Source organism: Fistularia commersonii, chromosome 17 (genome assembly GCF_037954325.1).
Source record: "Fistularia commersonii isolate RoL2024-O1a breed Wild chromosome 17, RoL_Fcom_v1.0, whole genome shotgun sequence".
Taxonomy (NCBI): domain Eukaryota; kingdom Metazoa; phylum Chordata; class Actinopteri; order Syngnathiformes; family Fistulariidae; genus Fistularia; species Fistularia commersonii.
Window position 1 is genome coordinate 11,074,525 of NC_141300.1, and position 27,026 is coordinate 11,101,550.

The 27,026-nt window shown below is 38.3% G+C and overlaps 1 protein-coding gene across 1 annotated transcript; it reads right to left on the reverse strand.

Moving 5' to 3' along the window:
• Nucleotides 1–805: 805 nt before the first annotated feature.
• On the reverse strand, nucleotides 806–26,885 carry vps9d1 (VPS9 domain containing 1). The gene is made up of 17 exons (XM_086163106.1): nucleotides 26,741–26,885; nucleotides 25,517–25,589; nucleotides 23,384–23,557; nucleotides 23,112–23,268; nucleotides 22,007–22,118; nucleotides 19,754–19,816; nucleotides 19,383–19,435; nucleotides 17,930–18,017; nucleotides 17,616–17,701; nucleotides 16,581–16,729; nucleotides 15,998–16,351; nucleotides 15,745–15,874; nucleotides 12,135–12,340; nucleotides 9,008–9,092; nucleotides 5,569–5,673; nucleotides 3,701–3,815; nucleotides 806–2,645 (listed from the first exon to the last, which is right to left on the reverse strand). Exons 1-16 carry the CDS (start codon nucleotides 26,831–26,833, stop codon nucleotides 3,728–3,730), a joined length of 2,016 nt encoding a protein of 671 aa, XP_086019232.1. The 5' UTR covers nucleotides 26,834–26,885; the 3' UTR covers nucleotides 806–2,645; nucleotides 3,701–3,727.
• Between the last annotated feature and the right edge of the window lie 141 nt (nucleotides 26,886–27,026).

Consider the following 27,026-nt stretch of genomic DNA (forward strand, 5'->3'; position numbering starts at 1 on the left):
CATGGTCAGTTTGATTGGAATTTTAATTGCTTCTTATTTTGCAGTATTTTATAATATTTAGAAGGTAGTGGGAGAATTTTTATTGATCTTAGTTGCTTTTTTTTTTCCCCCAGACATTTGTATTTTTTCAGTGTGACGACACAAAGTTGCTCGGGTTATTGAGTTTCCCTGAGAGCAATGAACTGGTAGGAGGGGAAAGAGAAACAGACCAGAGGAAACTGTAGCTCGGCCATTATGGGGGCGACGAAGCAACTGAGGTGGAAATAGACAAAAAGAACAAACAGTGCGACAGAAGAAGGGCAGCCGTAGAGGGACGGCGAGATGATGACAAGAAGCTGGGTGGTTACAGCTCTTGCTCGGGGTCTGACTGATTCAACGAGGCATTTTGTTTGTTCTTCAAGTTCACGGACTTCTGCTGCTATTCATCCGTCGGCCCATCACATCCTGCTGCCTCGGATGGACAGCGTCCCCGTCGGCTGCTGGCTCAGGCAGAAAAACTTCCTTTACATCCATGCCTGCGTTTGTCCGGATGTGCTTCACGATCCTGTGGGTGAAAGTACGGACAAGGTCCCCTCCTGCCAGCAGATAGAGTTAAAAGGAAATAAAATGCAAAAAATACTTATAATCTCCATTTTAACTTAGAGATCATGAGAAAAACATCTTCCCTTGAGGAGTGCATGTGATGGAAAAATTTAGTTGCCTAATGAAGTAGCACTGGTTTGACGCGCCACCTACAGGGTGCAGGAAGTCCAGGAGAGCTAAAAGGAGTTATTCCTCGGACCAAAAACTGCAAAAGAGCAATAAATTCAAATATTTATTTATCTTTATTTAGCCGAACGCACGTTCGTCATTCTGTTTACATAGCTTAAGACTTAATGCGCAACATAAAACATATTTCAATCACAATAACTTTGAAAAAATATCACATTGTTCTGCCATTTTTAATACATAAACATCTCTTACACATTTTATAAATCTGATGATAATGAACAACAGTAAGAATTTCATTATTTCACGTCTTTTGGATCCTTAGAGAATAAATACATTAAATAATAATGAATTTAAGCAAACAAATGCATCCAACACAATAAAAAAAGAATTTATAAAACTAGCAGTTTCAGTATGGGAATGATTGGAGAACTGACAATAGGAGCTCTGCTTCAGAAGCGTCTACAAAACAAAGAATATTAGAAGAATATTTCTGCTTATCTTAGTCCATTTATTCCAACTAAATTGAAATTACGACCTGATGCTTCCTGCACTTGGAGGTTTTTCTAATCTTGAATTTCCGGGAGCCTTTAGTTGAATTTCATTGTACCTGATGAGAAAACCGTGCTGGTCGACATTATTGTGACAAACGTATCGCTTGACACGTGATCCAATGTTAGACATTGAATGAATGGAAACTCCTGGCGGCCTGAAAGACACTGACATATGCAAAACTGAGGACAAGATTACACCTCCAAGCTTAGGAAACTCAGCGTAGCCATGATAATTTGCAGGAAACGGGCTAAAACAAACAAAAGCATCAGACACTTTCAGTATCTGCACAAACGCAGAGCCAGGTAACTATTGGTACTCACAGTTGAGCATTTAAAAAAAACCCTAAATATGAAATATGAGCCTTGATTTTTCTTTGCTCATCTATTGAAATCTATATAAAACTATTCTTTTAACCCTAGTGTCATAAAAGGGATGTGCAAACGGGGTTTCATTGAATGCTGTATAAATATAACTGCTAAATTAAAAAAAAAAAAATGATGATAGGAACATGAACTTGTGGTGCAAGTGGCTTCCAAAGATATCTTTTTTAGGGTTTAAAAAGTGGATGGAACTAATCCAATGGCAAAGCCATGCGGATTATATTCCTGCTCAGAACATCAGCACGGTGACACTCCAAACATTTCCCTTTCTTAGTCGTTCCTGTGCTTCTCCAGTGTCTCGACGTCTATTTTCTTTCACGGCTTTTCACAACAGATCTGTCACCTATTTCGTCTGAATCACCTTTAGTATGGTTCAAACACCCGTGTCTTCAGTGTGAACAAAGTGCATACAGATTAATGATCTGAGGAGGGTCTTTTTCTTCTTCTTCTTCTCTTTTTACAAGACCTAAAAAAAAAAAATTAAAAAAAAAAAAAAGCCCACAGACACAATCACATGCCGAGACTGCATGTAATGTGTAAAAAAAATAAAGGGGGAAAAAGGCACATGGCACTTGGATGGGCAAATGCTAGTTGCCGCTCTGTACTAAATGTCATGCACGCTGGAACCATTATTGGCTTGATGCTATTTCTAGATTTCTAAATTAATTCTGTACTACTTTGCTCATATACTGTTTACAACACTAGTACTTTTTCATGCCATTTCCCACATTTGCCTTTTTCCCTGAATGAAGAAAATACACTTGGAGCTATATTGCGGGCGTTTCCCTCAACAATCCCGATGTCGAGCACAAACATCAGTCCCTTTAACATTTCAGCACACCTTAAGACTTAACCTGTGACTACATGCCGTTTTCTTTTAGACAGGGGGTCCTTTAGGTGAAGAAAATATTCAGTGCCTGTTCGTGGAACAAGTAAACATGCAGGGAAACTGCAGGTGATTCTCTTCAGTGCAGCAGGGACTGTGCGTTGAACCATCCGAGCCTGCAACACAACACAGGGCGCATTTAATCGCTCTGCTGATAACCAACTGAAAAGAAAATATCTGAAAGGGTGAACATTAAAACAAACAAATCCTACATAGGGGCTGGAGCCAATCCCTGTTGAATTATTCCGAAAGGAAAGGCTCAACTTGAACTGGTTATCTGTCAATCACATGGCCAGACTGAAGGAAATACAACAATTCGCTCTTTCATTCCATAAACCTAATAACGGATTTGGGAGGAGGAAATTCGAGAACCCATGCAGGCAGATGCTGCCATTCAGCCTTAATATAACAGATTTAATTTTTTGGATCCTCTGTAGGTTTCAGGACTCTTTGCCTGAATACGATACGTAACACAGAAATATGAGGGCAAACTGGAGGTAAGTTGTGCAAACAGAATTAATTTCTTCTGAACAGAAAGGAAGAAGTGATGCTTTTGAGATGAAACCACCAAACAGCCTCATTTCAGCTGTTGAGTCCAACAAGGCTCTGTACCAGGCCCCATTTATTCACACCAGTAATCTCCTTGACGGGATCTGTCATAATGCCAGTATTCAAATGTTAGCGGATGATACACTAATTCTCTTTCAAAAGTAAAATATCAAATATCATCTCATCTGTAATCAGTCGTGTTCAATCCCATCACCAGGAAAAAGAAACAGCAGAATCTACAATATTTATAAAATGACCTGTCAAAGGGACACATCCTAATGGGATGCAACATTAGGAGCAACATGAATTAATTCAGGTACATTGAAGTTACGTAGGGCTCCACTTTGACACGCAGACGTGCTCGGACATCTTTAATTGACAGCTAAGGGCAGCCAGGAGAGGGAGCTCTGTGGGTCTATTAGGTGTACAACTTCTGGCCGAACAGGCAGTAAGGGGAGGTAAATATTTCATCGCCTTCCGCTCTCAAAAAAGATGACAAAACCAGAATGGTTACTGCTTCTATACAGACTTGCATCTTAAGATTTTCTCCCCTTTCTTTTTTTGAAACTGTTTTGTCTGCATTCCTATAGTCTGTTCAAGAATAATTCACAGAAACATTTACCTGTTCAAAAGGAGCAACTGCAGCAATTTAAGTTCCTCCTGTGTGCAGAGACTCCACATAGACCAAGGCACTTTGCATGGAGGTCAGACAGTAACCCTCTTCTCCTATCAAGTAGCTGAAATACAAAAAGGAGTGTTAAAATGTGTAACAAGAGTGTCAGTCTAGCTTTTTTTCAGCCTTAAACGGCACAAATATAGAGACAGAAAGACAAACAGATGGCAAAGATCTTGAATGTTAAGCAGCTGAATGCAAGAATCCAGAGACCACAAATATTCCAAATATCCCCAAACAATTCAGAGCAACAATCTATTCATTGGGTTGAAAATCCTCACATCAGCTTTTCCACACAGTGAGTAAAAGACCAAACGCTGACAGAGATGCCTTTTTCTTCTTCACTGATCAAGCACTTCTAATTAAATTAAAAAGATGAGCAGCACGAGAGGATTGACGGATAGTTTCACCCATGTGAATCACAACCAGCCACAACACTAGGTCCTTGTTCTGATTTGTTGCCCCTATTTGTAAGCTTGCTGTATCCAGCATTTTTTATATATGGTTTAGGGTATATTTGTCCTCAATCTTCCCCGGACAGACCTCCGTGGGAGCACAGCAGGGGTGCAACTCCAAGACTGTGCAAACAAAATATATGGGCATAACAATGTGATCATGCTTAATCTACACACTGCAGGAAGCGCTTAGTCAAATAGGGCAACTTGACACAACTTTTTGCTTCATCAAACAAAAGGAAACCTTGTGACAGTTCAAACCCAATTTAATTAGATATGCCTCTTGGATACATGGAGGATGATCATATCATTCATTCATTCATTGGAGAAACATCAAAAGTAGGCGGTCTGGTGTGAAGTGGACGATCTGACTACCTGACATGGTAACGAAACAGAAACAAATGAAACGGGCTTTGCCAGATCAGCTGCACATGTTTGTTTTTCGTCATCACAGATCATCATCCAGATGGGACTACAATATGATTCTGAGCACATTTAAAATAGAACGACAAACGAAAACCTCAACCGTGAGGACTGAGCCAGATTTAAATCCCAATGCGAGCAGCGTGAACATATACTGATCGTGGCGATGTGCATGGCAGTGTGAAAGCACATGGCAGGGGAGAGGATGGAAAAACACTGATCAAGATCCAATGTAATTATGAGAAGATTGAATAGTTCCTGGTTCTCTCAAACAGCAGGAACACTTGGGAGAGGGGATAAAGGCTACAGTCTGCAGTGATAGCACCTACTGCACACACTCAGTATCGCTTAACAAAAGGTGCTATTCATTGATATTCATTGTGGCAACATATTACCAGTCTGAGCCATGAAGTAAGAAGTGCATATACAGTATATCAATAATGTTTTCATTCTTAATATCACAAGAAGTCCAGTTAAAATAGCCTACTTTTCATAATGTTCACTGGCAGCTGCAGACATACAATGTGTCAGAAGCACTTTTTGTTTTAATGTCAAAGTTAATAGTTAGCCATGCCGATGACACGACTATATCATACACCCCAAGATAACTGTTTTAGTCTTTTTGTTGAAAAATCTGTGAGTCAATTACCGATCATTATTCTGTGCATGGATTCTCTGACAGATGGAAATTTTTCCATTCGGAAAAAGGTAACATTTATTACATGTGTGAAGTGTATTGACCAGTCGCGGGCTGAAAAGTACCAACTTTGTCATGAAAGATGGTCATCATGCCAACAGGCCCGCTTCACAGCTGACCTTGGGCGATGACTCCATTTGACAGGAGAAAGAGTTGCGTGCAGGTGGACATTTGACAAACTTGTGTTGTTGTTGCAAAACAATAGAGACCGTCACTGACCACTCTGGCCCGTCATGACTCACCCTTCATGAATGAACTCCTCCAACGCAGCACATTCAGACACCAACCGAGGACACTGGCAGTGCAGGACCACGAAGGACAGAATTGGCAGCAGGTCATCTGCCCCGCTGTCCCAGAGGAAAGCGACATAGGGGGGGGGAAAAAGAAAAAGAGTAAATAAAAATGCAAGTTCAGAGACAGAGCGATCGCAGGCACCCCCAGGGGAGTGAACAGAAACTAAATCAAACAGGGCTCTTAATGGGATGCGTGTTCAGGAATGGAAATGATAAAGGTTTTTTTTTCCTGGCTCTCCCTCCCTGAGATCTGCTGGGAGGACAAATTGCAGGCTAGGAGATGATGACGGCCTGATAGCATTCTCCCTGTGTGCACACAGTGGCCATTTGTTTATCACTACTCACACGCAGGGCCCAGCGCTCGCTTCACAGTTTGCGTGAGAAGGTAGCATTGCTGGCCCTCCACTCAGCCCGACACATGCAACTGGATATCCTCCTCGTGCAGGTTTAGAAGGTGTGGAGGGGCTCATGTAACTACTCTTGAGTTGGACCTTTTTAATCACTCAGCTGTGACCCAGAATTATATTCTAATGTAATCTAATTCTATAAATGGTCAGATGTGAAAACACATTTCACAGAGGAAATAGATGCAAAGTCTATGGTTTGCAACACATTGTAATTTTACATTAACCACTGTTCCAACTCATTTAAAAGGTAATTTTGCAAGACTTATTAATAGAGCAAATGCAGATGCTAATAATTGTCATTTTGATCAATTTTTTGAAAAAATAAATACATAAGATATTTTTGGGGTAAAGATTGAAATGTATATCTAGTAGTTGTCAAGTTATGAGTTCTGATTTTCCAGGTGGTTATTAGTCTAAGAGTCATCCAAGTAAATTAAAGGTTTCCATTTTTTACTTTCAGTAAAATGAACTGAATCATTTGGGTAGATACTATTGTCCATCTTTGAAAATGCATATTGTGGTATTTTCCACTCTCTGTCCCATATAGCCAGTCACTTATTACAACCCACGTCACAGACGTCTTAAGAAAATAAGTGTTTAATTGATTTTCCCAAATATTATTTTCTGGGCAACTATTTTCCATGAGTGGAAAATTCCTCTCCGTGACTAATACTAATGTTTTTCAGGAAATATTGAGTTGCAATAACTAAATGACATGATACAACTGTCACAATGACAAATAACCGTAAAATCCAAGAAGCAACCAAAGACAGAGACTCGGCCGGCGTGGACACGCTGATCAATAAAACCAAAGATCAGTGACTCAAACTCCACAATTTATGATAAAGCAGCCAAGTAGTTTCTACATGACAGTGCCGATGGTTAAATAAACAAACAGTAATGAAAACATGACTCGCATGGTGAAGGTAGTTTGCGTACGACATGTGAAAACAAAGTTACACAAACATTGAGAACTGAACACGCAACTGAGGTACACGCCAGATCTTTTGCCATCTAAACTTTACAATTTATAAATCCCCATTCAAAACTATTAGTGACCGAAAAATGGTCAAGGTGACAGTATGTCTTCAGATAATGAGAAGCAGTCTATACATGAGGCTGCTCCTCAAGCCACATTCAGGAGTGTAAGCAGAGTAATGTGCAGCCAACCCCTGGAATGTCGCTGAAGGACAAAATTTCAAGTTCACTCCTGAATGGAAGTGTTTACAGCACGGGAGGTGCCAGTGGCCACTGGCGCAATTGGGCCATTTTCAAATACAATGGATCTGTGATGACCTGGCAATGCCAATGGTTGCCTTTGAAACACAGGCAAAGATGCTGGGTTTGATTAATATGTTCATTCTGGCTGCGGCACAGCAACTTATTCCAAAGATTACGGACTTAAGTTCCTGTCAGACAGCATTGCGTTGTTGGTCTCTGAAGAACCAAAGAAATAAAGTCATCAGTTCATTCTTGTTGGCTGCAGTTTGACGCCCGTTGCCAGGACTCAAAACAAGCGTATTGAGTTTAAATTTGATAGGGTTTGGGCCGACACACACACGAAACACAAAAATATAAAAGTGATAGATAGATGGGTCAATATTTACATGGAGGAACCATAAATCACACATTGGACACAGTTCTATCAATGTGCCCAGTATAATGAGTAGTCCACTTAATCAATTTGACACACCAATCATTATAATACTGTGATAAATTGTTTTAGTCCTGATTTTATGATGAACCTCTGTTCATTCTTTGTCTAACCTTTGTTTTAAGTCATTTCAAACATGTTCAGCTAACTCACAGTTCATTGCTAGATTTTCCTTTTTGTTGGTTTTCTGGACAATACCGGCCATTTCAATTTTTTTTGGTTGCTTATTTCATTTTTACTGGTTTTCAAAAGTGAATGATCGCTGATAATATTAACAAATAATATTAACAATAAATATATTGATAAAATGTTTTTCATCAATAAAATGCTATACAACTAATTTAGCAAAGATCCATCTACTGTCATCAAAAAGCAAAAGCAAGGCTTTAAACTAGATTATTATACTTGTATGTCTCCTCTACTCTGCCAGCGCTATTCAAGTCAAACTCGCTTGAGTTCACATGACTTGACGCAAGAGGCACAAACCTGGCTTCTCTAAAAATAAAAAAATAAATAAATAAGCATTCCAGTTGACTATTTCACATTGACCTTAAATACTTGTAAAATGCCAATACACAAAATAAACCATTAACCCATGGTAAAAAAAAAAAAAACTTGTCTGGATTTTAATTGACTTGGATTCTCTATTTGCTAAATTATTGATGCCAAAATATTATCAGTCCACCGGAGAGCTTCCACTGTCCATGGATAAGTGCACGGCCATCTGATGCAAAACCCCCCGTCCCTGCCGAATACAAGCTTTGTAAAGCAGGACATCACTAAACTCTGTTCTCTATTGCAACCAATGAAACATTTGCTGACTCGCTGCACACCGTCATAGATTCCACCACTCTCAATCCCTTTTTTTTCTCTTGCCCATGTTCCTTGCCTGGCCCTGGGTTCCTTCCAAATCCAGACAGGGCGACCCACTTTCTGGCCTGGCCAGTAAGAGGCACTCCATAGGGGGGCAATAGGTCCAGGACAGCCCCTGCTGTGCAAGGCCTGAGTGAGCCATGATGAGAGCTGACAAGGCAACGACCACAGAAGAAGCCTGGGATCATGTTTGGGTAGTTCCACTGCGGTTTGTGATGATCTTTCAATGTGGAGGGGGGTCTCTTACATTAATAACCTTCCCTCCCCTATTATAATGTTTGTTTTCCCTGTTGTGTAAATATTGAACGGACCCTGCAAGTTTTTACATGATGACGTGTCTGCGTGGGACCCAAGTTTTCCAGTAACAAGCCCTCTGTTAGTGATTTTCCCCCTCTGTCATCCAGGTAATCAACAAGACCTCAAAGAAAACGCATGTGCAACTTGATTAACTCACATTGCAGCTGTTTTGAATGTAGAGTCCACCTCATGAAGACATCTGTAGTCCTCAGCACAAGCACAGATCAGGCGTAGTGTCCTCACTGAAAAAGGGACAATAATGTTAAACTGTTGAATTCTTGTACCAAACCATTCTTTTTTGTGGTTTGCCATAAAGCAGTGGAAGAAGTGACTTGGTTTAAACAACTAGTACATCCAAGAACACCCATGATAAAACCCATTTGGGAGAACATACACTGATGAGATTTGGTTTAGATGGCTCAAAAGATGTCTTGTGATGAATCTTGCCAGCCTTTTATTGTGAATTAAACTGTGTTTCATTACAGGTCACTTGTCACTAACTTAAGGACCAGCAAACAAAAAAAAAATCCAAAATTTACTGAACTGAAATTTTAAACCTACCCAAAAATTTAAATTAAATAAAGACTCCAGATCATGAAATTGAACAGCCGGGTTTTATATGTGGTAATAATACTTTTTCCTGTATGAAAAGGGGGGTTTTTATATATGGTGATAATATTTTTTCCTGTATCAAACAGAGTGTACACAAACATGGGACACATATCTAAACACCAACATTTTCATGCTACACTGCACCGGATCTGCACTTAAATCAGGGATGGAGGTCCCTTTCACTTTTATTTGTTTCAATGGCACAATACGGATTCAAGACTATTCTTTCAGAACAATCGTTGGTTTGCAAAGTTATATGCTGCCATTTTTGCACTGGCTCAGCGCCGCGAGAGCAGTGATAGAATACAACCAAAAGAAGCAGTAGATTTGTTCAACATCACGGATGTCTGATGAAAAACCTGAGGGGAGTTCTGTCAATAACTTGGAAAAGCAATTAGTCAAATTAGCCCGATTACACTAGCAATAACCTGTGGTGTTCGGGATTCTAAACTGAATTGAAATATAGCCACAATACATAACGTGCATCCTTTTTGTTCTAAAACAGATCCCTAAAATCTCCCTATCAATCTCCAGCAAGTATATAGCATTTAAAGGAAATACCTGAATAAAAGAGGGGAGAAAAATTTACTCACACATGGCTTTGTTCAATTAAAGATACAATTACGCCTGTAAAAATAAAGAAAAGGCCTAGTTGATCTCCTTGTGAAACGAGATGGTGAGAACAGAAGATCTAAGATAGTTTGTGAGAGGGTTCATCTTTAGGGCAGCCTCATCTTCACATAACAGCTTGGCCAACTTGTGTTTAACCCCAAAACTGTGTAAATTGGCATCTGCATTTAAGAGGAGTTGGAAATGTCGGCAACAGCAAACACTTGGGTGGCTGTGAAGCTCGTCCATTAGTTCAATATGCAAAGAAAAACAAGAAGAGCTACTTTTAGCCGAACGCCTCGGTGTCAAGGAAGGAGACGTTCAGACGGACGGCAAGAAACGAAGGAAGGCAGTTACAAGGAGGGGGCACATCGTAGCAGGGGAGCCCCGGATGAACTCATTAAACAGATTAATGTACAGTGGAGATCGGCGGTGTGAAAACCATCTGCATCCACGAGGACTGCAAAGATGGGAAGAAATTGGTGCTTCAGACGACTCGTGTTTGTGCGACACTGCTGGATGAACTCGAGATCCATGGCAGTTCAAATTCATGGAATTTACAGTCTGTCGGGTTTGGGGCTGGTCCAGGTTATAACATTAAAAAAAAAAGAAAAAGCTCAGTGAGGTCAATGTTACAGTAATGGGAAAAAAAGTTTGTATCAGCACCCTGTAAATCAAATTAATTAACATCATGTGCTCAATTCCAAACTCAATGGTGAGTTAGGTGGTCTCTTCCAGGATGATTCAGTGTCTACATGATTCTTACAGCATCGGGTGTGATTGATATGCTATTTCCTCTATTTTCCAGCCAGTACACCCCTTTCAGAAAACTGATGATCAACATATCTGTCAGCAGCAGCAGTTGCCACCACAATTTGGAGGGACATCATTTGGAAGAAAAGGAATGAGCTTTTCGCTTTGGGGAGAATTAAAAGGCAGACGGCTATCAATGAGGATCCTGAATATAGTGATTCTTTTGGACAGCACTCAGGGCCAGTTGCCTGTTGTCTCTCTTTCTGCTTTTGATCATTGAGGTTTGTTCTACGACTCTACGCTCTTTTCTGCTGCCATAAAGGAAGAAAATTTTTCAATAACAAATGGACAACACAGTAAGGTTAGAATAGTGAACGATTCTGACAGTAATCAACATCATGCCGGTGAGTATGCTGCAAAACTGAGAGAAGAAAGTTTCTAGAAATGAGGCACATACTGGTGTCTTTCTGTTCATAAAACCAACTGTCAAATTTCAGATTTTTACGACATGCACGTCAGTTAATGTATGTTGTATCAGGACACCTTCAATTTTTTAACTATATTTATCTTCAAATTGGTAATCACTTTTTCTTTGATTCACTGAGAATTCCAAAAAGAACTGGTGCCACCTCTGATTTATTTTGGGCCAGCAAAAAGAACCCTGAGTGACTTGTGGAATCTATAAAAATCCCAAATACAGAGAGTAAATAGCATGTTCACTCTTACTGATTGCAGGTTTGGTTGCTGTGTGTTTTGCCATGAATAATTGTATAAATGACAACAGGTGCAATTATGGTGGTGACGGCGGTCTTAAGATGCTTTAAGAGTTTCAGCAGCAGAGTTTCCTTGAAAAGCACAAATAAACATCTCTGGAACTACAGGATTTGGTGGATAAGAGAATGTAACATTATATTAAGCCGCTGTCGTTAAATTTGAACATTACATACCCCTAAAAAACACGAGAAGACATTTGGTGAAGGAGAAACAAGGCTTTTGGGAAAGCAAGAAGAATAAGTAATGTCAATCAATACAAGATTTCATTACATGGGGAAATGTCATTTTTTACTTTAAAATGTTCACACAGGTAAATTTTTATTTTCACTTCTTGTATCCTGCAAACAAGACTACAAATTGCTTACTTATGAACCTACTAAATTATCAAGGTTATTTTTCACCCAGTCACTTGCTGCAAAAGTAAAGCCGCGACTTTAAATTTACTCAAAATGACGCAGGTCTTCAGTGATTTAAGCATCTTGTGTTGCGGTTTTCATTGCTAACCTGATGGTGTCAACACTGAATGACAAACTCACCAATACACTCTAGCTTCCTCTGTGGGCAGCAGTCTTTTGTGAGAAGCTTAAGCTCCTGGACAGCACACTCGTAAGGGTAGGAACCTTGCAGCGCAGAAGCATCTGGAGGATACAGTTTGAAGGGGACACCAAATTCGGCAGGGGAGGCGTTCTGGTACAGTTTCATGCTGGACTCGAACGCCAGCTCCCTTTCTCTGTGGACCTTCCTACAGAGGAGAGAGAAAAAGGTTATCAAATGGGTCAAGGACTTGTCATAACAGGCTTTGTTGTCAACAAGACACTCAAATACTGGATGATGTTATTCCTTCTCAGAGAAATTAATGTGGGACAAAGGTTTGTGAATCTCATTATTATTTCCAACAATATTTCAGAATGTAGAAAAAAAAATGGCATTACTTTTCAAATAGCTGGTGACTTATAAGGCAAAATATATTAACATACAAAATTAAATTAAAAAGGGGCATATACAGTATAGCATACGCATGAATTTTATCAATATATTTTTCAATAGGTGTGGCACATTTTGCTCGGTGCAGCTTCTATCCAAACCAACCAACAATGAAAAATTCCCCTTTTTAGGTCCAAGCTCTTGATCTTGTTGGTTTGTTGAATTAATTTCAGTGTTGGATTCCATGTTCTTCTTGCTATCATTTTCTCTGTTGTGTCTATCTGATTTTCACACATGCAGTGATATCATTGAGAATGGGTGTGAAACAATATCCACTGTGAGATTTGGGCTAGAGCGTTTCATTAAATATTCCACCTAGATTGAACCACTTCCTTATTCCGATTAAAAGGCAATAATGTGCCTCTTTTCTTGGACACTATAGGCAATGATGATTAATTCTCTCTTTTTAGTTAAAAATATTCACTTCCTTCACATCCTATTTTCTCTCTATTGTCCCCATTCTGTCACATTTCCACAAACATTTTCTCTTTATCACTGTCTGTTTTTACGCTGTTCTTTCAACTGTTTCCAGGGATCCTTCTTCTGACCACATTTCTTATGACTGTTTGTACACAAACACACCTCAATCTGATTTAAATTATCCATCAATTGTTTATCTTCTGACCAACTTGTATCGCCTTCATTTTTCCATTTGTCACTGTATAGGATTTGGTGGCCTCAGATTTGTTGGTATTCCAAGCTAGGACACTGCAATGGTTTTCACATGTTTTACTTGACTGTCCAGTGACAATTTCTGGTTTCTGGACATGTTCCGACATAACATTTCATTGAATACAAAATAGTTTGGCCCGTTTCAGTGTAAAACATTGGGAAACATTTCACAAAGTATTGGTTTCCATTGGAAAATGAAGTGTTTGTTTCTGTCGTGTTGTTTTCATGTGAATGGCAAGGTGATGACTTGCTATGATCAATAATTCATTCAAGTCATGTTTTGTTTTTTTGGGAGAAATTGTGGAAAATTACAAGCCACACAAGTATTGTGGCATGTGGTTATATTTGCATTAATTGTCATTTCCAAGGTATACCTACATACATTCTGTTGGTTATGGTAAAGTCTAATTTTTATGTTACATGAGAAGAACTAAAAATTTAAAGTTTGTAATTATATTTTGAAAATTCAATTTGCTTTCTTTTGTTTCCCTTTTCCCCCCAGGGTGGTTTGGGGGGTTATGAAATGGTTTTTTTAAAAGATATTTTAAACTTTAGTGACTGGGGAGAGCGAAAACAAGCTGAGAGGGCAACTGCTGACCACACGCTAGACAGAAATCACTTCAATCTTTGAGTTACCTGCAGAGAAGTAGACATTATTAATAGTCTTCCTGCTCAATCCATGCTTTTGTAACTAAATGGCCAAATGACAAAGTGCATCTATTTTATTTCCGTTTGAAAGTCATGCTGCTTCTGTGTTGCATTCCAACTGTGACATTTTCAAACTTTTGCACAGCGTCAGCCCTGTCTTCACTGTGTTCACCATTGGTGAGTCATTTTCCCTTGGGTTTTGTCTTTATCCTAGACATGATGTAATTTTTTTCAAATGTTTTAATAAAGTAAAACAAAATCTTTAAAGGTAGTTTAATTCATGCACTTTGTGTTCACTCCATACCTATTGTCATCCAGGGTTACCTTCCATTAATTAAACACTTGAAACATTGAGGTAGGGATGTGAGAGGATTGAGATTGTTAGCTGTTTATTTACGGCATTTTAATGCTTTGCTCTTTTTGTGTTAAAACTCATATCCGATTTGATCCCCTAGGTGTTCATTAATCAGGCATCTGACAAGACCAGACTCAGCATGTTCAGCTCTTGCAGCCCTAACAGGGTAGAAAACAATTCCAGATGGACTTTGAGGCATCAAGTTTGTGTCAGAAGCCAAAACAAAAAATACAGATGCGAGTCCCCCTTTCAGAAAACCAGATTGAAATGGTTACGCTTCCCATTTACAGCATCTATTTTCTATATTCAGTGATTTAACTATGAAATACAAAAAGAAAATGTTAATTTTTTTAAGAATGACTCAATAATTGAACCATTGAACCAAGATATATGTTGGCTTAATTTGAGTCACACTGCCACCCGCAGGACAGAAAGGACAACTGATGCAACCTTTTCAATTATGTTTTTTCTCGCTCTGAAACATGCACGGTAGTAGCTACCTGGCTCAGAATTTTGAAAAGCTGTGCTTGGGAAACAAATTCATTTACTAGACATGAACATCTAACTTTAACTGTACTTTGATGATAACTATAAAACACTAACTGCCATAAATCTGTTGCTTCCTCTCAGACCATTTTGACATTAAATTGGAGGTAAACCGGAGTGTATTAATCAACAGAACATTCATGCGGGATGTTCTTTGACAAAAACGACACAAAATGGAAACAAATCTTTTTTTTACATGACTGATACTGTTTTGCAATTTAAGTTATACTCAGTAGAAAAAAGGAGGTACTCTATTGGTTCGTGTTTGAGTTCGTTTAGGCCCCTGTACTGACATAGGCACTGTCTGCCAGCACTAAAAGGCTACAAATTAACCAATTTTGGTGATTATTAAATCCCCATCTGACTTCACTTATGGAACAATGTGAAACAAATAGTTTGTATATCATTAGCAATTCTGATCAGATTCTAAAGGACTTCTCTGGTAGAACCCTGACTGCTTGCTGTACATGTTTATGTATTTAGTGTCTCTCCAGCCGCTAGTCTTCAACTAACAGTCTGCATTTTTCATGGGATTGTGGGAGGAAGTCGGTGAACCTGGAGTGAACGCAATGCCTGCGGGGGGAGAATACAAGGCCTCCACACAGAAAGGCCACAGGAATCCATTGCTAAACCTCTGCACCAGATTGCTGCTCTGAAACTAAACTATACGGAAACTTAATCTAGACATGGATCTAAGAAATAATGAAGAATTAACGACCATTTAAAAAGTCAAGTTTTTACGACGCTGAACTTGTTATCCATGCAAGAAGACAAAACTCCAGGAGAAACTCCAGAAGACAAAAATCACTCCTGCTGACACAATCCCATCCAGATTTGAAGCCACAATGAAATCACAACCACCAAAACCAGCAGAAACCATGGCCAATACAAATGTCGGGGTGGGGATGAAGGCTGGGATACGAGGATTTAGAAGACGCTACCTGAAAAGAGCCACCAAGGCACTCCAAAGGGGCACAAAGAAGGCCTCCTCAATGCTGGCGAGGCACAGGTCCTTGGAGCTTGCTGTGTTTAGACACTCAAAGGATAGCAAGCAAAGCGACAGAAGCTGATCTGAAACGTAAAGATACACTTGTAGTTAAGTATTTGTCAATTTCAAGCAAAATGATCAAACAAAGACAAATTTTCTTAGTGAGAGAATTTTTTCAAGTAACCATCCTCCCATCTTGATCTCACCGATGGCGATGTGAATATCTTTGACGATGGCCTTCAGATGCTCTTTCAGAGCTCTCATCTCCAGCTCCGAGATATGCTCCCTGTCCAGCTCCGACATTGCTGAAGGATCGAAGCTGAGTTCGGTGTCGGAGCCGGTGTCGTCCATGGTACCGTGCAGCGGTGGCCAGTCCAGCTGTGTCAGGAACTGCTCCAGGTCTTCAAAGGAGTTCTCGCGGTCTACAGACACCTGTGTGTTGGGCTCCGCCCCGTCCTCCTCATCGTCGTGGGTGTTGAGGTCATGGGAGAATGATGGTGATAAGGAAGAGTCTGTACCAATGCTTGTGTTCACAGCCCTGATGGGTTTCCTGGGTGTATCTGAAAAGAAGGAGCCATGAAAGTAGTGCAAAGCCTCAGCTCTGACTGTTCCTTATTAATGTGACTGAAATATGATTGGATGATAAGCATTAAACAAAGCTGATGACTGACATTGTGTCTAATTTCACATTGACTAAATTACAAAACGCATTTACCTTAAACTATTAATTTCACCAGAAAAATGACACTTTTTTTTGGACATACAATAAGCATCAATTATTGGCCGTACCTGGAGGTAGCAGGTTTTGGGCACTCTGAGATGGTCTCAGAGGGACAGTCTGAGTCGGAGGAAGCCCTTTGCTGACGATGGGGTAGAGCCTGTTGTAAATGCGATACTGGTGTTTCCTCAGCAGCTTCACGACCGGATGGTCCAGTTGGCTGAGGGTGAAGTGCAGACATTAAAAAAGATAAGTCAAGCAGCTTTTTCTTAGCATTAAAGCAATTTGAATTTTTAATAATTTTCAAATCCAGCTAATCCACCGATTCATTAACAGATCTTCTGATAATTCTTTTAATGGCAATCTGCTGCCTGAAGTTTTGTTCATCGGCAAATTTTCTGTTGGCTTGCTGTGTTTAGCATACCCCCTTTATCTCTGTGTAGTTTTCTGTGGTGTGATAAAATAGTTATCTCAGTATAGGTCCTAGTCACCAGATAGGTCAATAAAATTCAATGATTTAATCAGCAGTTGTCGGAAATTTAGTCAAATTCTTTATTATGATCAGGGATCTATTTGGACCCATGACCAACACCCGAGAGATTTGATAAAGACATGTAAACAACTGATCTGCGATTATCTGTCTTATTAGGCGAGGTGACTTCACATGTATTGACTGGTGCTGCTTATGGGAGACATTGCTAGTCCAGCTTGGATGCAAGGCAAAATTTAACATTTGTGTGTTATATAAAGCTTGTTAAACTTTAAATCCAAGACTAAGGACAAACGGCAATGGCACTGCTACTTATGAGCCAATCAGAACAAACGTTGCCACGCAGCATGTTAGTCAGAATTCTGTTTCCCACGTTTCAAATCATACACAGATTCAAACATTCTGGGAATTCAAATCTGACTTCTTTGCTAAGGATCTGATGTCAAGATTTTGTTGTTGGCTGTGTGTTCATAAAGCAACAATTGTGAGTTGCATGTTTCAGAATTTTGTGGAACTGCAAGCTTTATACATAACTTTAAGTTAAAAATATCTGCAAAAAATAATGAATGAATTGGTTTCATTTCCCAACTGACGCAACACATCAGAACTTTCCTACCTGAGTAGGAAGGTGACGAGGCCTGACACTAATGTGACATCACCAGGATTCTTCCTGAGATTGGCTTTCCATAGTTTGGGCCAATCCTGAAGGGGAGGGGGAAAAAAAAATGAGCAACAATTTAAAGCTGACTAGAAAACAATTCTGCCAATCCCGGGTTTATTCATACATATTAGATAACACATGAAAAATGAAATAGAAGTTTACAGATTTGTTTGGCTATCTGCACATGAATAAATATTGCATATCATAGACTTGTCGGCAGAACGGGTTGAGGAACTGTTCCTCCTTTAAATCACTAATTCCAAACTTACATGGTCTTGCTCATATTCCAACACATTTGTATAAAGAATACGTTGCTCCTGTTCCTCTGGGGTCATGGCTCCTGATGCTGCAAATCTCCTGTGGAAACCACCCAAAGCCTGTGTTTAATATAGTACAGCAACAAGCAACACATCTTCTCTTCCTGTTTTACAACAACTGGCAATTATGTCGCATTTCTGTGTGTGTATGCTATTGGGTATGCATATGAATAATAAAATTTGAGATGAAAAGGGGAGACTTCTTATATTGAAGTCAGAGTCATAATTTGAAATTTTACTTTAACCTCAAAGTTATGACTCTGAAGTCAGAACCTTGTGTCAAATTAAAACAATTAAACTATCCTTTGGAAGTACACCAAGGTGTGTTGTGCAGTGCTGAGGAAATAAAACTTATAGCATTTTTAAGACCCCCAGATTAGCCAAGTGGGTTTGAAAGCAAGGAAGGATGCTAAACAGATGACATTAAGGATGGCAGGAATAAATAAGGGTTTACTTTTGATATAAACTTATTTTCCATGCCAACATAGAGCTCTCCCATTTAATCAGGAAACGAACATTACAACTTGTGGCACAGTATCATAACCAATACAGTGGTTTAAACAATTCTGGGCTGCAACAAATGAGCTTTCCTCCATCATGTCATGATAAGTTCCTTGCTTCTTACTTTATCAGTCATTGGTCTTCAAAATGTGAGAAAATTCTGAAAACTGTCAGTATATATTTCTTCAAAAGGTCAGATCATAATCAGTTTCCACTCATAAAAAAAAAAAATATATGGTCAGTTTTATCAAAGAATCTGGACTTATTCCTAATGGCTCAAACTGTTGTTGTCAACCACTTCAAGTATCGAAAACTGGCACATTTCACATTGTAGCTAAAATTCATTTTACACTCAGTACTTGCAGAAATTAAATTATATATATATATATATATATATATATATATATATATATATATATATATATTTTATTTTTATTTTTTTTTTTTTTTTTTTAAGGAACCATACCACTATGCTTGTTCATATGTTCATATAGATAAAAAAAATTAAGTATGTTATTCTTAAAAATTCACTTCATGTGTTATTATACTGCAACATAATCAATATTGTGCAGGATGTCAAAAGTACACTTCGGTCTTGCAAGTTAAGACAATACTGACAAACACGATCACACTCTCACAAGATATTTTTACATGAACACTGAGACACTGTAAATCAACAACTACAAAATTCTTAAAAGAAGACGGAATCTAGTGTTGTGTTGTTATTTCTGAGTTTAGGAAGAGCTTAACTAGGGACTGTGAGAGAAGCAAAATTCTAATAAAACTGCACAACAATAAAATTGTTGTGATAATATCACACAGTTTTGGTTGTCGGAAAGTGTCAAGCATGCTAGCCGGTAAAATATCAGTTGGAAGTGATTAGTCTCATGGTAAAAAGATATACCTGTTGGCCTCTTCCTGCAACCTCAATCTCCTCTCCTCCATTTTCCGCTGGAGCTTTAGTTACAACATAAAGGAAACTTCCAAACAGCATTGACTCCATATTCATCAATTCCAAGTTTGGTTACAGCCATCCTCTCTTACAAGTTTTTAATGATAAAAGTCAGCAGATCACTGTTGTCAACAAAGACAAAGCTGAAACTAACAATTATTACAATTAAATTTATGCTGTTGACATTTTCTCAATTTCTTTAATAATCAATAAAAAGATAAAGCCCATAAAAACACTAACATCTGATGAGCTGGAAATGTTAACTAGCTATAATCTGTTGTTGTTTACAGCCAAATGTAGCAGCAATGACAGTAAAAGGATACAGCATCCTGCCTGGCTTTGGCAATGATGAGATTCTCCATCATCTGCCGCTGCAGAGAGAGTGTCTACATTTTTTAAGGGAGAAGCATAAAACAGAAACATTTAAAAGCCTGTTACCAAACGTCAGCTTCAATATTTGCCTCTGAAAAACCAAATGCTAACAAGTTACAGTGGAACGCCAAGGGACAGCCACAGAGATCAATTAAGAATCTCAACACTAACTTTTTTTTTTTTAAATTCCGGACAGTTTCATTCGCAGACAAGGTAAACTCCGAGTAAGTCTCACTTCTTTGTGTTTCATTTTGTGTCGTAACATTTAGTCTAAAAACTCAGGACAGCAATTAAAAGTGGGGTTAGAATATAAGTAGCGTCGTGTTACCAACGTTCTTTAGCTAGCGCTATCCAACTTTACCTTTAAAAACGCCTTCAGTTTTCTCCAGGAGGCACCGAGCTCCACACGACGTCGAAACATTTTCTGTATCTGAATGATAGTTTATATATATATTTATATATATATTTTTTGCATCTCCCAATACAACACAAATTATAATTTAGAATGTATTAACTTTCTTCTTGGGAGCTTGTCCACTAATGTCGCCGCATCTCGCTTACCATTTTATTTCTAGCCAGAAGAAGTGTTGCCTTTCTGTCCGGAGGAATGGCTAGGCCGAAAAAGGTGAGGGGATATGGTGCTTATATATCTGTCAGTAAGTGACTCATGTCCGTTGATTTCTGCTTAAATATCTGCCAGTGAATGACCCATGTCCGTTGATTTCTACTTTGCGCACACCCCCTTGACCTAAGACACCCATCCAGCCAGCAAACAACTGAGTACAGTTAAGCTAGCGCTAATATCCAACCGGAAGAAAGGCGGCGCCTTCAATATTACTCTTATTTTAAAATCCGGAAGATGCAAATGTCACTTTTTTAGTCGTGTTTTTAAGTAATTAAATAAGAATTAAAACCTACTTTCAGTGATATTTGTTTGTCTATTTTTGAGATATGGAAAACGCAGATCACTAAGGATGTAAGCTCCAATGCTCAGGATAAGTCAAATGACAGAGGGGTTCCCCTGTTGTGGTTCCCTCACGAGAACATTTGGATTTTATCAATGAGTAGGGTTTGTTTTGTTTTGTTTTTTTTTCATTTATTTTTTTTTACAATAACACGATGTTTCAGCGTACAAACATTGCCCCAAAGTGTGGAGGTCAGAGTCTTTTTTTCTGAGTTTGACTAATTCTGTGTGGCTGCAGATTAACTTTACTCCATAACCTGCACATTTCCGATAAGAATCTGGGAGGCAGCAAGGACTTAGTTCTAGCTGTAAGTCAGTAAAGACAACACAATTTAGGTCACTAGGTAATAAAACAAAGAACTTTAAGCATTAAATTTGTAGTAGCACCGCTACACAAGAATTTTCACAGCAGCCAAAACAGCACAATGAGAAATGTAGGAAGGAATGTAACAAATTAATTAAAAAATAAGGGTAATACATTCAACAATTTTTTCTTTACTTTAATTTGACAGTTTATTGAAAGAAGGGAAAGTTATCCTTCTGTTGGAATAGTTTTCTTTCATTCAATTTATCTCCTCTTTAGATCTGCCTCGACAAATGTATTAAATGCAAAATAAGGTGGTTCACTCATATCCTTTTTGAATAATAACCGACTTCAAAGATCTAAATAATTAACACTGATTTAAACACAATGCTGTATCACGGTAAATATATTAGCCAGACATAGTTGTATTTTTTTATCATTTCGAATTTTTTCCAGTATTTTTAATTGACTATACAGGTTCAATTGTAATAATAATTATATCTTTTTAATTTCAATTGTCAGGGCTCTTTTCTTGTTTGTATGTGATAAAAAGCTGGTGTTTAGAGCATCAAAAAGTAAATTTATTCAAACTGGATCAGAATAAAGCTGCGCAACAGAGGGGTGTTAGTCTCCCCTGAGGGTTTTCACCCACAGCCGAATGGCGTTTCTCCTCCAGTCATTCAAACCTTGATTTGAAATGTGGCAACTCTGTGACACAGAAGCTGCAAGTTGGTGACATCATCGCAAGTAAAAAGCAGAAAAACAGAGTGGCCGGTTGGGTCCTGAGTTTATACTGAAGTTGCATTCAAGTGTCTGCAGGATAACGTCATGTATAAATTAGATAGGATTCCACTTAGTTTGTCTTGACCACCACCTTGGGTCTCTCTGTGGCCAACATAGCTATCGCAGGCAGTTTCTTGATGCTCACACACTCACCAAGGAGGTCTTTTGGTAAGCCTGACCAGGAGTGAGTCTTGCCAAGCGAGCCTCATAATTGGCTTTTAACTTCTGGTTGAGACGTGAGGCTTCTTCAATTGGTGTCAGCTCCCTGCAGACAAACACACATACACATACTAATGTCGACCATCTCCTTCAGTTACACATGGCTGATATTGGTTTGCTTTTTAAGTCGTGACATTAACCAACCAAAATCCGACATCTTCGAAAGCTCTAGATGTGAATATCCACACAACAAGACATTTAGAGTGTCTTCCGTTGGTTTCAATGTCACCGAGGTGTTCCTGTTTGTCCACCTTCTTTCTAGTGTTGAAACATAGCCTTCGGATGCTAAACTGGCATCTTTCTAATGGGAAACTAATGCCTCAGATCAAACCGATGTCTTTCTGGACTTACACTGACATGGCCCGGCTGGTTGTTATAGATATTAAGATATTTGGAGAACGAAAACAATTAAAAGCCTGTAAAAATATGAGACACTTATTGGGACATTTTGCATGATGAAAACTTTTATGTTTGAATGTTTCGTTATGTTAACCAGGTCTTAAATCTCAGCTTTCAGTGTGTTGGATAACACTAGACGAGCAAAATGGAGGCAGGGAAAGAGGATATGAAGTTGGTGAAAGAAGAGCATACAGAAAATAGGTTCAGATGGAGGAAGATTGTTCAGACAGAAGAGAAGAAGGTGTTTAATGTCTTTTGTTGTTCTTTTATCATGTATTCCACTCTTTGTAAATGTCAGAAAGCTGCAACACAGTTTGCATGCGAAACTCAGAACATTCCCCAGACCTGCACTGTGCTTGGGGGAACTCCTGCTAATGGCTGAAATTTAGTGATCCGTTTCTTTCACGGATAAAGTGTTAAAAAGCTGGTTTTCTGACCACTGCGCTGTTACCTATATACCTGAGTCGTGAGTATGAAGATATGGGTCTCGACAGACTGGTTGGTTGAAAAATTGTTCTCTGATGAGGCGGACCTAAAGGTGACTGGTGCCTGGATATTTTCAGTTATCTTGTCTTCTTTAGAAACTATCTGTCAATGAGTTAAGCAATATTTGGCCTCCTAGATAAAAAAAGCCCCTTACTTTTTGCTGCTGTCCTGTAATACCATTGTTTGCAGTCTCTGGAAGAGCTCAGGAGGTAGGAAAGGGGAGCGCTCCCCTCCGCCATCTGACAACACCCGGCGGTGACCAGTTTTTGTTGGGCCTGTTGCTTCACGCTCGGGGGGATTGGAGGGTGGATCTGTGGTGGAAAAAAGCCGATTGGCTGACTGAACATTATCTGCTTTTGATTTGTGACTTCAGGGGCAGGTTCCAGCAGCACAGTGATTGAGAGCGACAGGAGTGGGAATATTCACCGGTGTGCACAGTGGTGGGATGGTGTTCCGGTTGCTCGGGTGGAAAAGAGGAGGATGAAAGATTAGGGGGGTCAGTGGTCTTTCCTATAAAAGACTTGGCTCTCTCAAGACATTGCTCCGCCAATCTTAACATGCGCTCCACCTCTACGGCCACCATTTCTTTCTCCTCAGACGCTGGACAGCCAAGAACAGAGACAAAAGACACGGGGAGAGGGGAGATTCAAAATGTTATCACAGATCAGGTTTAAATCGGATTCACATTACGATGACAATCAACCACTGTATTCAAGTTGATTAGTTCAAGCTGGTCAGAATAATTTATGGCTGAAGGTTTGGGGTGTTGTTTCTCTAGTTTGTCATCGGGCGGGTTGTGGTGTGGTATGGCCCCACCAATCCACTCCGGATTGGATAGATGGAGGGATGATCCTCAATTTATACACACACATATACCTTAACTATGTACATGCATGTATGATAGGTCAAGATGATGTATTGAGATGTATTCTTGTATTGTATTCTTAATAAAGTATTATTTCATGAAAAAAAATTCTGAAAAGATGCTGTTTTGGTTGCATTTTTTTTTTCCATCATAATCCTACCACATATGGAAAGGCGTAGCGAACCTGGACTGTGTCTCAAAAGCAAATAGTTTTTTGCATTTTGCATGTTGTACAAAAGATAACATATAGATGGTTGATTTCATACTACAACTCAAATGCTCAGTGATTACAATTTATTGTTGATTCAAGTCTTGCAAATTCATTGTGAAACATTCTTTGATACTTGAAATGAAAAAATCCACACAATCTCAAATACTTTTAAGACTAACTGCTATGTTCCTGTTACTAGTTAACCTTGATTGAGCGTCATTCCAATGACGACCACAGGACAGCAGCAGATAGCTGGATTTTCTATTGCGGCCCAGTTGCTACTGAGGCTGTTTGAACGTTTAACTCAAATTAAGCATCTGAATAAAATAAATGACAACAGTCAACCAGTGAGATGTATGAGCCACATTAAAACTCTTCTTACAGTTTCAAACTATATTTTATTGACAAGGCAAAGTATTCATAAGGATCCAGCAATCCCTCAAAAGTTTTTAATGACATTATATAATTACTCCGTAGAAGTTTGTACAAAATAGAATAAGAAAACAGTCAAAGTGAAAGAAATTAAGTTATACAGACTAGTTTTGGGACAATAATTTCATGTATACACAAATATTTTCATTTTGTGTTATGAAAATTGGTTGTTTTGATGGATTGCAAAAATTGTGAGAGGATATTATGACTAGATTGGCAATACGTTGCCTTAACAATCATCAAGAAGTCAACTGAAAATAAGCTAAAAATGTCAAAAAAGAAAAAGGGCAAATGTCAAAAAAAAATCTAAAATGGAAAAAATTACCTAGAAGATAATAAAAAAATTACACTAAAATTATGGTAAAATTAAATGAGAAATAGAGTTACATTTCTAAATAATCAGCATAAATTAGAAGCTACATCAAAATTTCAAATTAGCTGAGAAATTGTGAGGAATTAACAAAAATTACCAAAAAACTGTTAGATTACGTTACAATTACGTTATGATTAATGAAGTACATAATAATTGCTGTATGAGTTTACATATTGAAAAAGAATATTCATTTGTGCCTTTTTAGCCTAAAACTGCTTCAGGCTTGAAAAGGCGATATAAAGTGAAATAAAAAACAGAAAAAGGATTAAAAAAGCTTTTACTTTGGTTGACGGTAATAGAGGAAATCATCAGATTTAATGCTATACAAAATAATGACAGGCTCGGAGAGGTACATTTTTGTAATTAGAGAATACCTATAAGTCATCAAAAAGTTATGATCATTCCTAAATTAATTTTGATGGGATAAACTAATAAAATACCTGAAAAAAACAACCTGTAAACCACCAACCAAATGGTGGTTTACAGGTCGTGATATAACTAAAATGGCTCAATATATATAATATATACTCTCCGTATATAAACGTACACAAACATGTACAAATGTATATAAATGTGCACACCAAATATTACCTCACTTGTTCTCGGTTTACAAACTGAGTAAACACTTTAAGACATGAGTGAAGAAAACTGTCATGTGGTTAAACAGTGAGCTCTTACTCTGTGACCCCGCTTCCTCTAAAAGTGCATGTGATATGTAGTTGATGGTACGAAGGTATTCACAGTAGGCTTCCTGCAGAGACAATAGCACAGATTATTGTCACAGAGATAAACAAATTCCACACAGTGTCAGGAATCACATGAATGAATTTTCATCATGGTGGTAAATGTTTGCTGCCATGACCGCTGGTATTGTTTCCATGTAGGGTAAGGAGCTGAGCAATTCAGCAGTTTAAAATAAACACTATATCAGCGTTTGTTTGATAGAGAAAATTGTAAAAAAAAAAAAAATATATATATATATATATATATAAGAATAAGAATAAGAACAACTTTATTAATCCCGAAGGAAATTGCATATATATATATATATATATATATATATATATATATATATATACACATAGTCCAGCTCCGCATCTTATTCTAATGAAAAGTTTGAGTTTTCTAATTTGATCATCATATTTAATCAACCAAACAATGAAGCTGTTTTTTGGGAAAAGATCTATTCTACAACTTGTATGATAATTTGGTCATTCCATTTTCAACATCAACGTTTTAACAAGAAAATCAGCTAAATCTAAAATATAGCAATTAAAATTCAAAGGATACAGCCAGAACTTGCGAAAATGTAGAAACTCCTACATCCCAAAAATAAGGAACTGAAATTTAGCACAATGAAATAGCAATTTTACATAGCAAGAAACTGAAATGCTAAAACAAACAATTATGGCAATTACAAGATTATGACCAATTATCAATAAATGAGGGATTTATTACAATGTAATTTACATCATGTAGTGATAATTTATATCAAATGAAAGTTGTAATAACTGTGGAAATATTCTGCATACAAAGGAATATGTCTTCATATGTGTGTTCAGGGACGCTCCATGTTTTCACTTTCTGTTTATTTTATTTTCTTTCCAGTCACTTGCCCAGTCTGAATTGGAGAGTCAAAAATGAGCACTTTTAATTTAAAATAAAATCGCTGTTTTTGTGTCTTTTAAATCATTTTTTTAATATTTTTGCATCCAGTACAATCGACGTTCACATCCATCTGTAAACAACTTAAGCTAGCATCGACGTCAGGGCAGGTGTTTTGACTTTAAGACGTAAACAGTGAAGTGTCATGTTAGCTTGTCAACATCCGTGTTTACATCCCAAACAACGCCCTTTTAAACACACTTTGGATTTTTCCGGTGAAGGTGTGCGTCGTACTACCTTGTGTTTGTTCCCGCCGTCCAGCTGTATCGCGACTTTGGCCATTTTCATGGCATTTTGAAGAGGTTTTACGCCACTCTCTGCTGTAGACATTACTGTTAATCATACGGCGCAGCTTCTTCTTCGCTGCTTTTCTTTTTTGCCACTGCGGAATGTAAATATAATGAAAGTGTGCACAGCGCCGTCTGCTGTTCAGGATGCGTTATTACTACTATGTCAGGATTTGTCACGTAAAATGCTATTATGAATATTCTACGATTATTTATTCTCAGATCGAATGTATTAA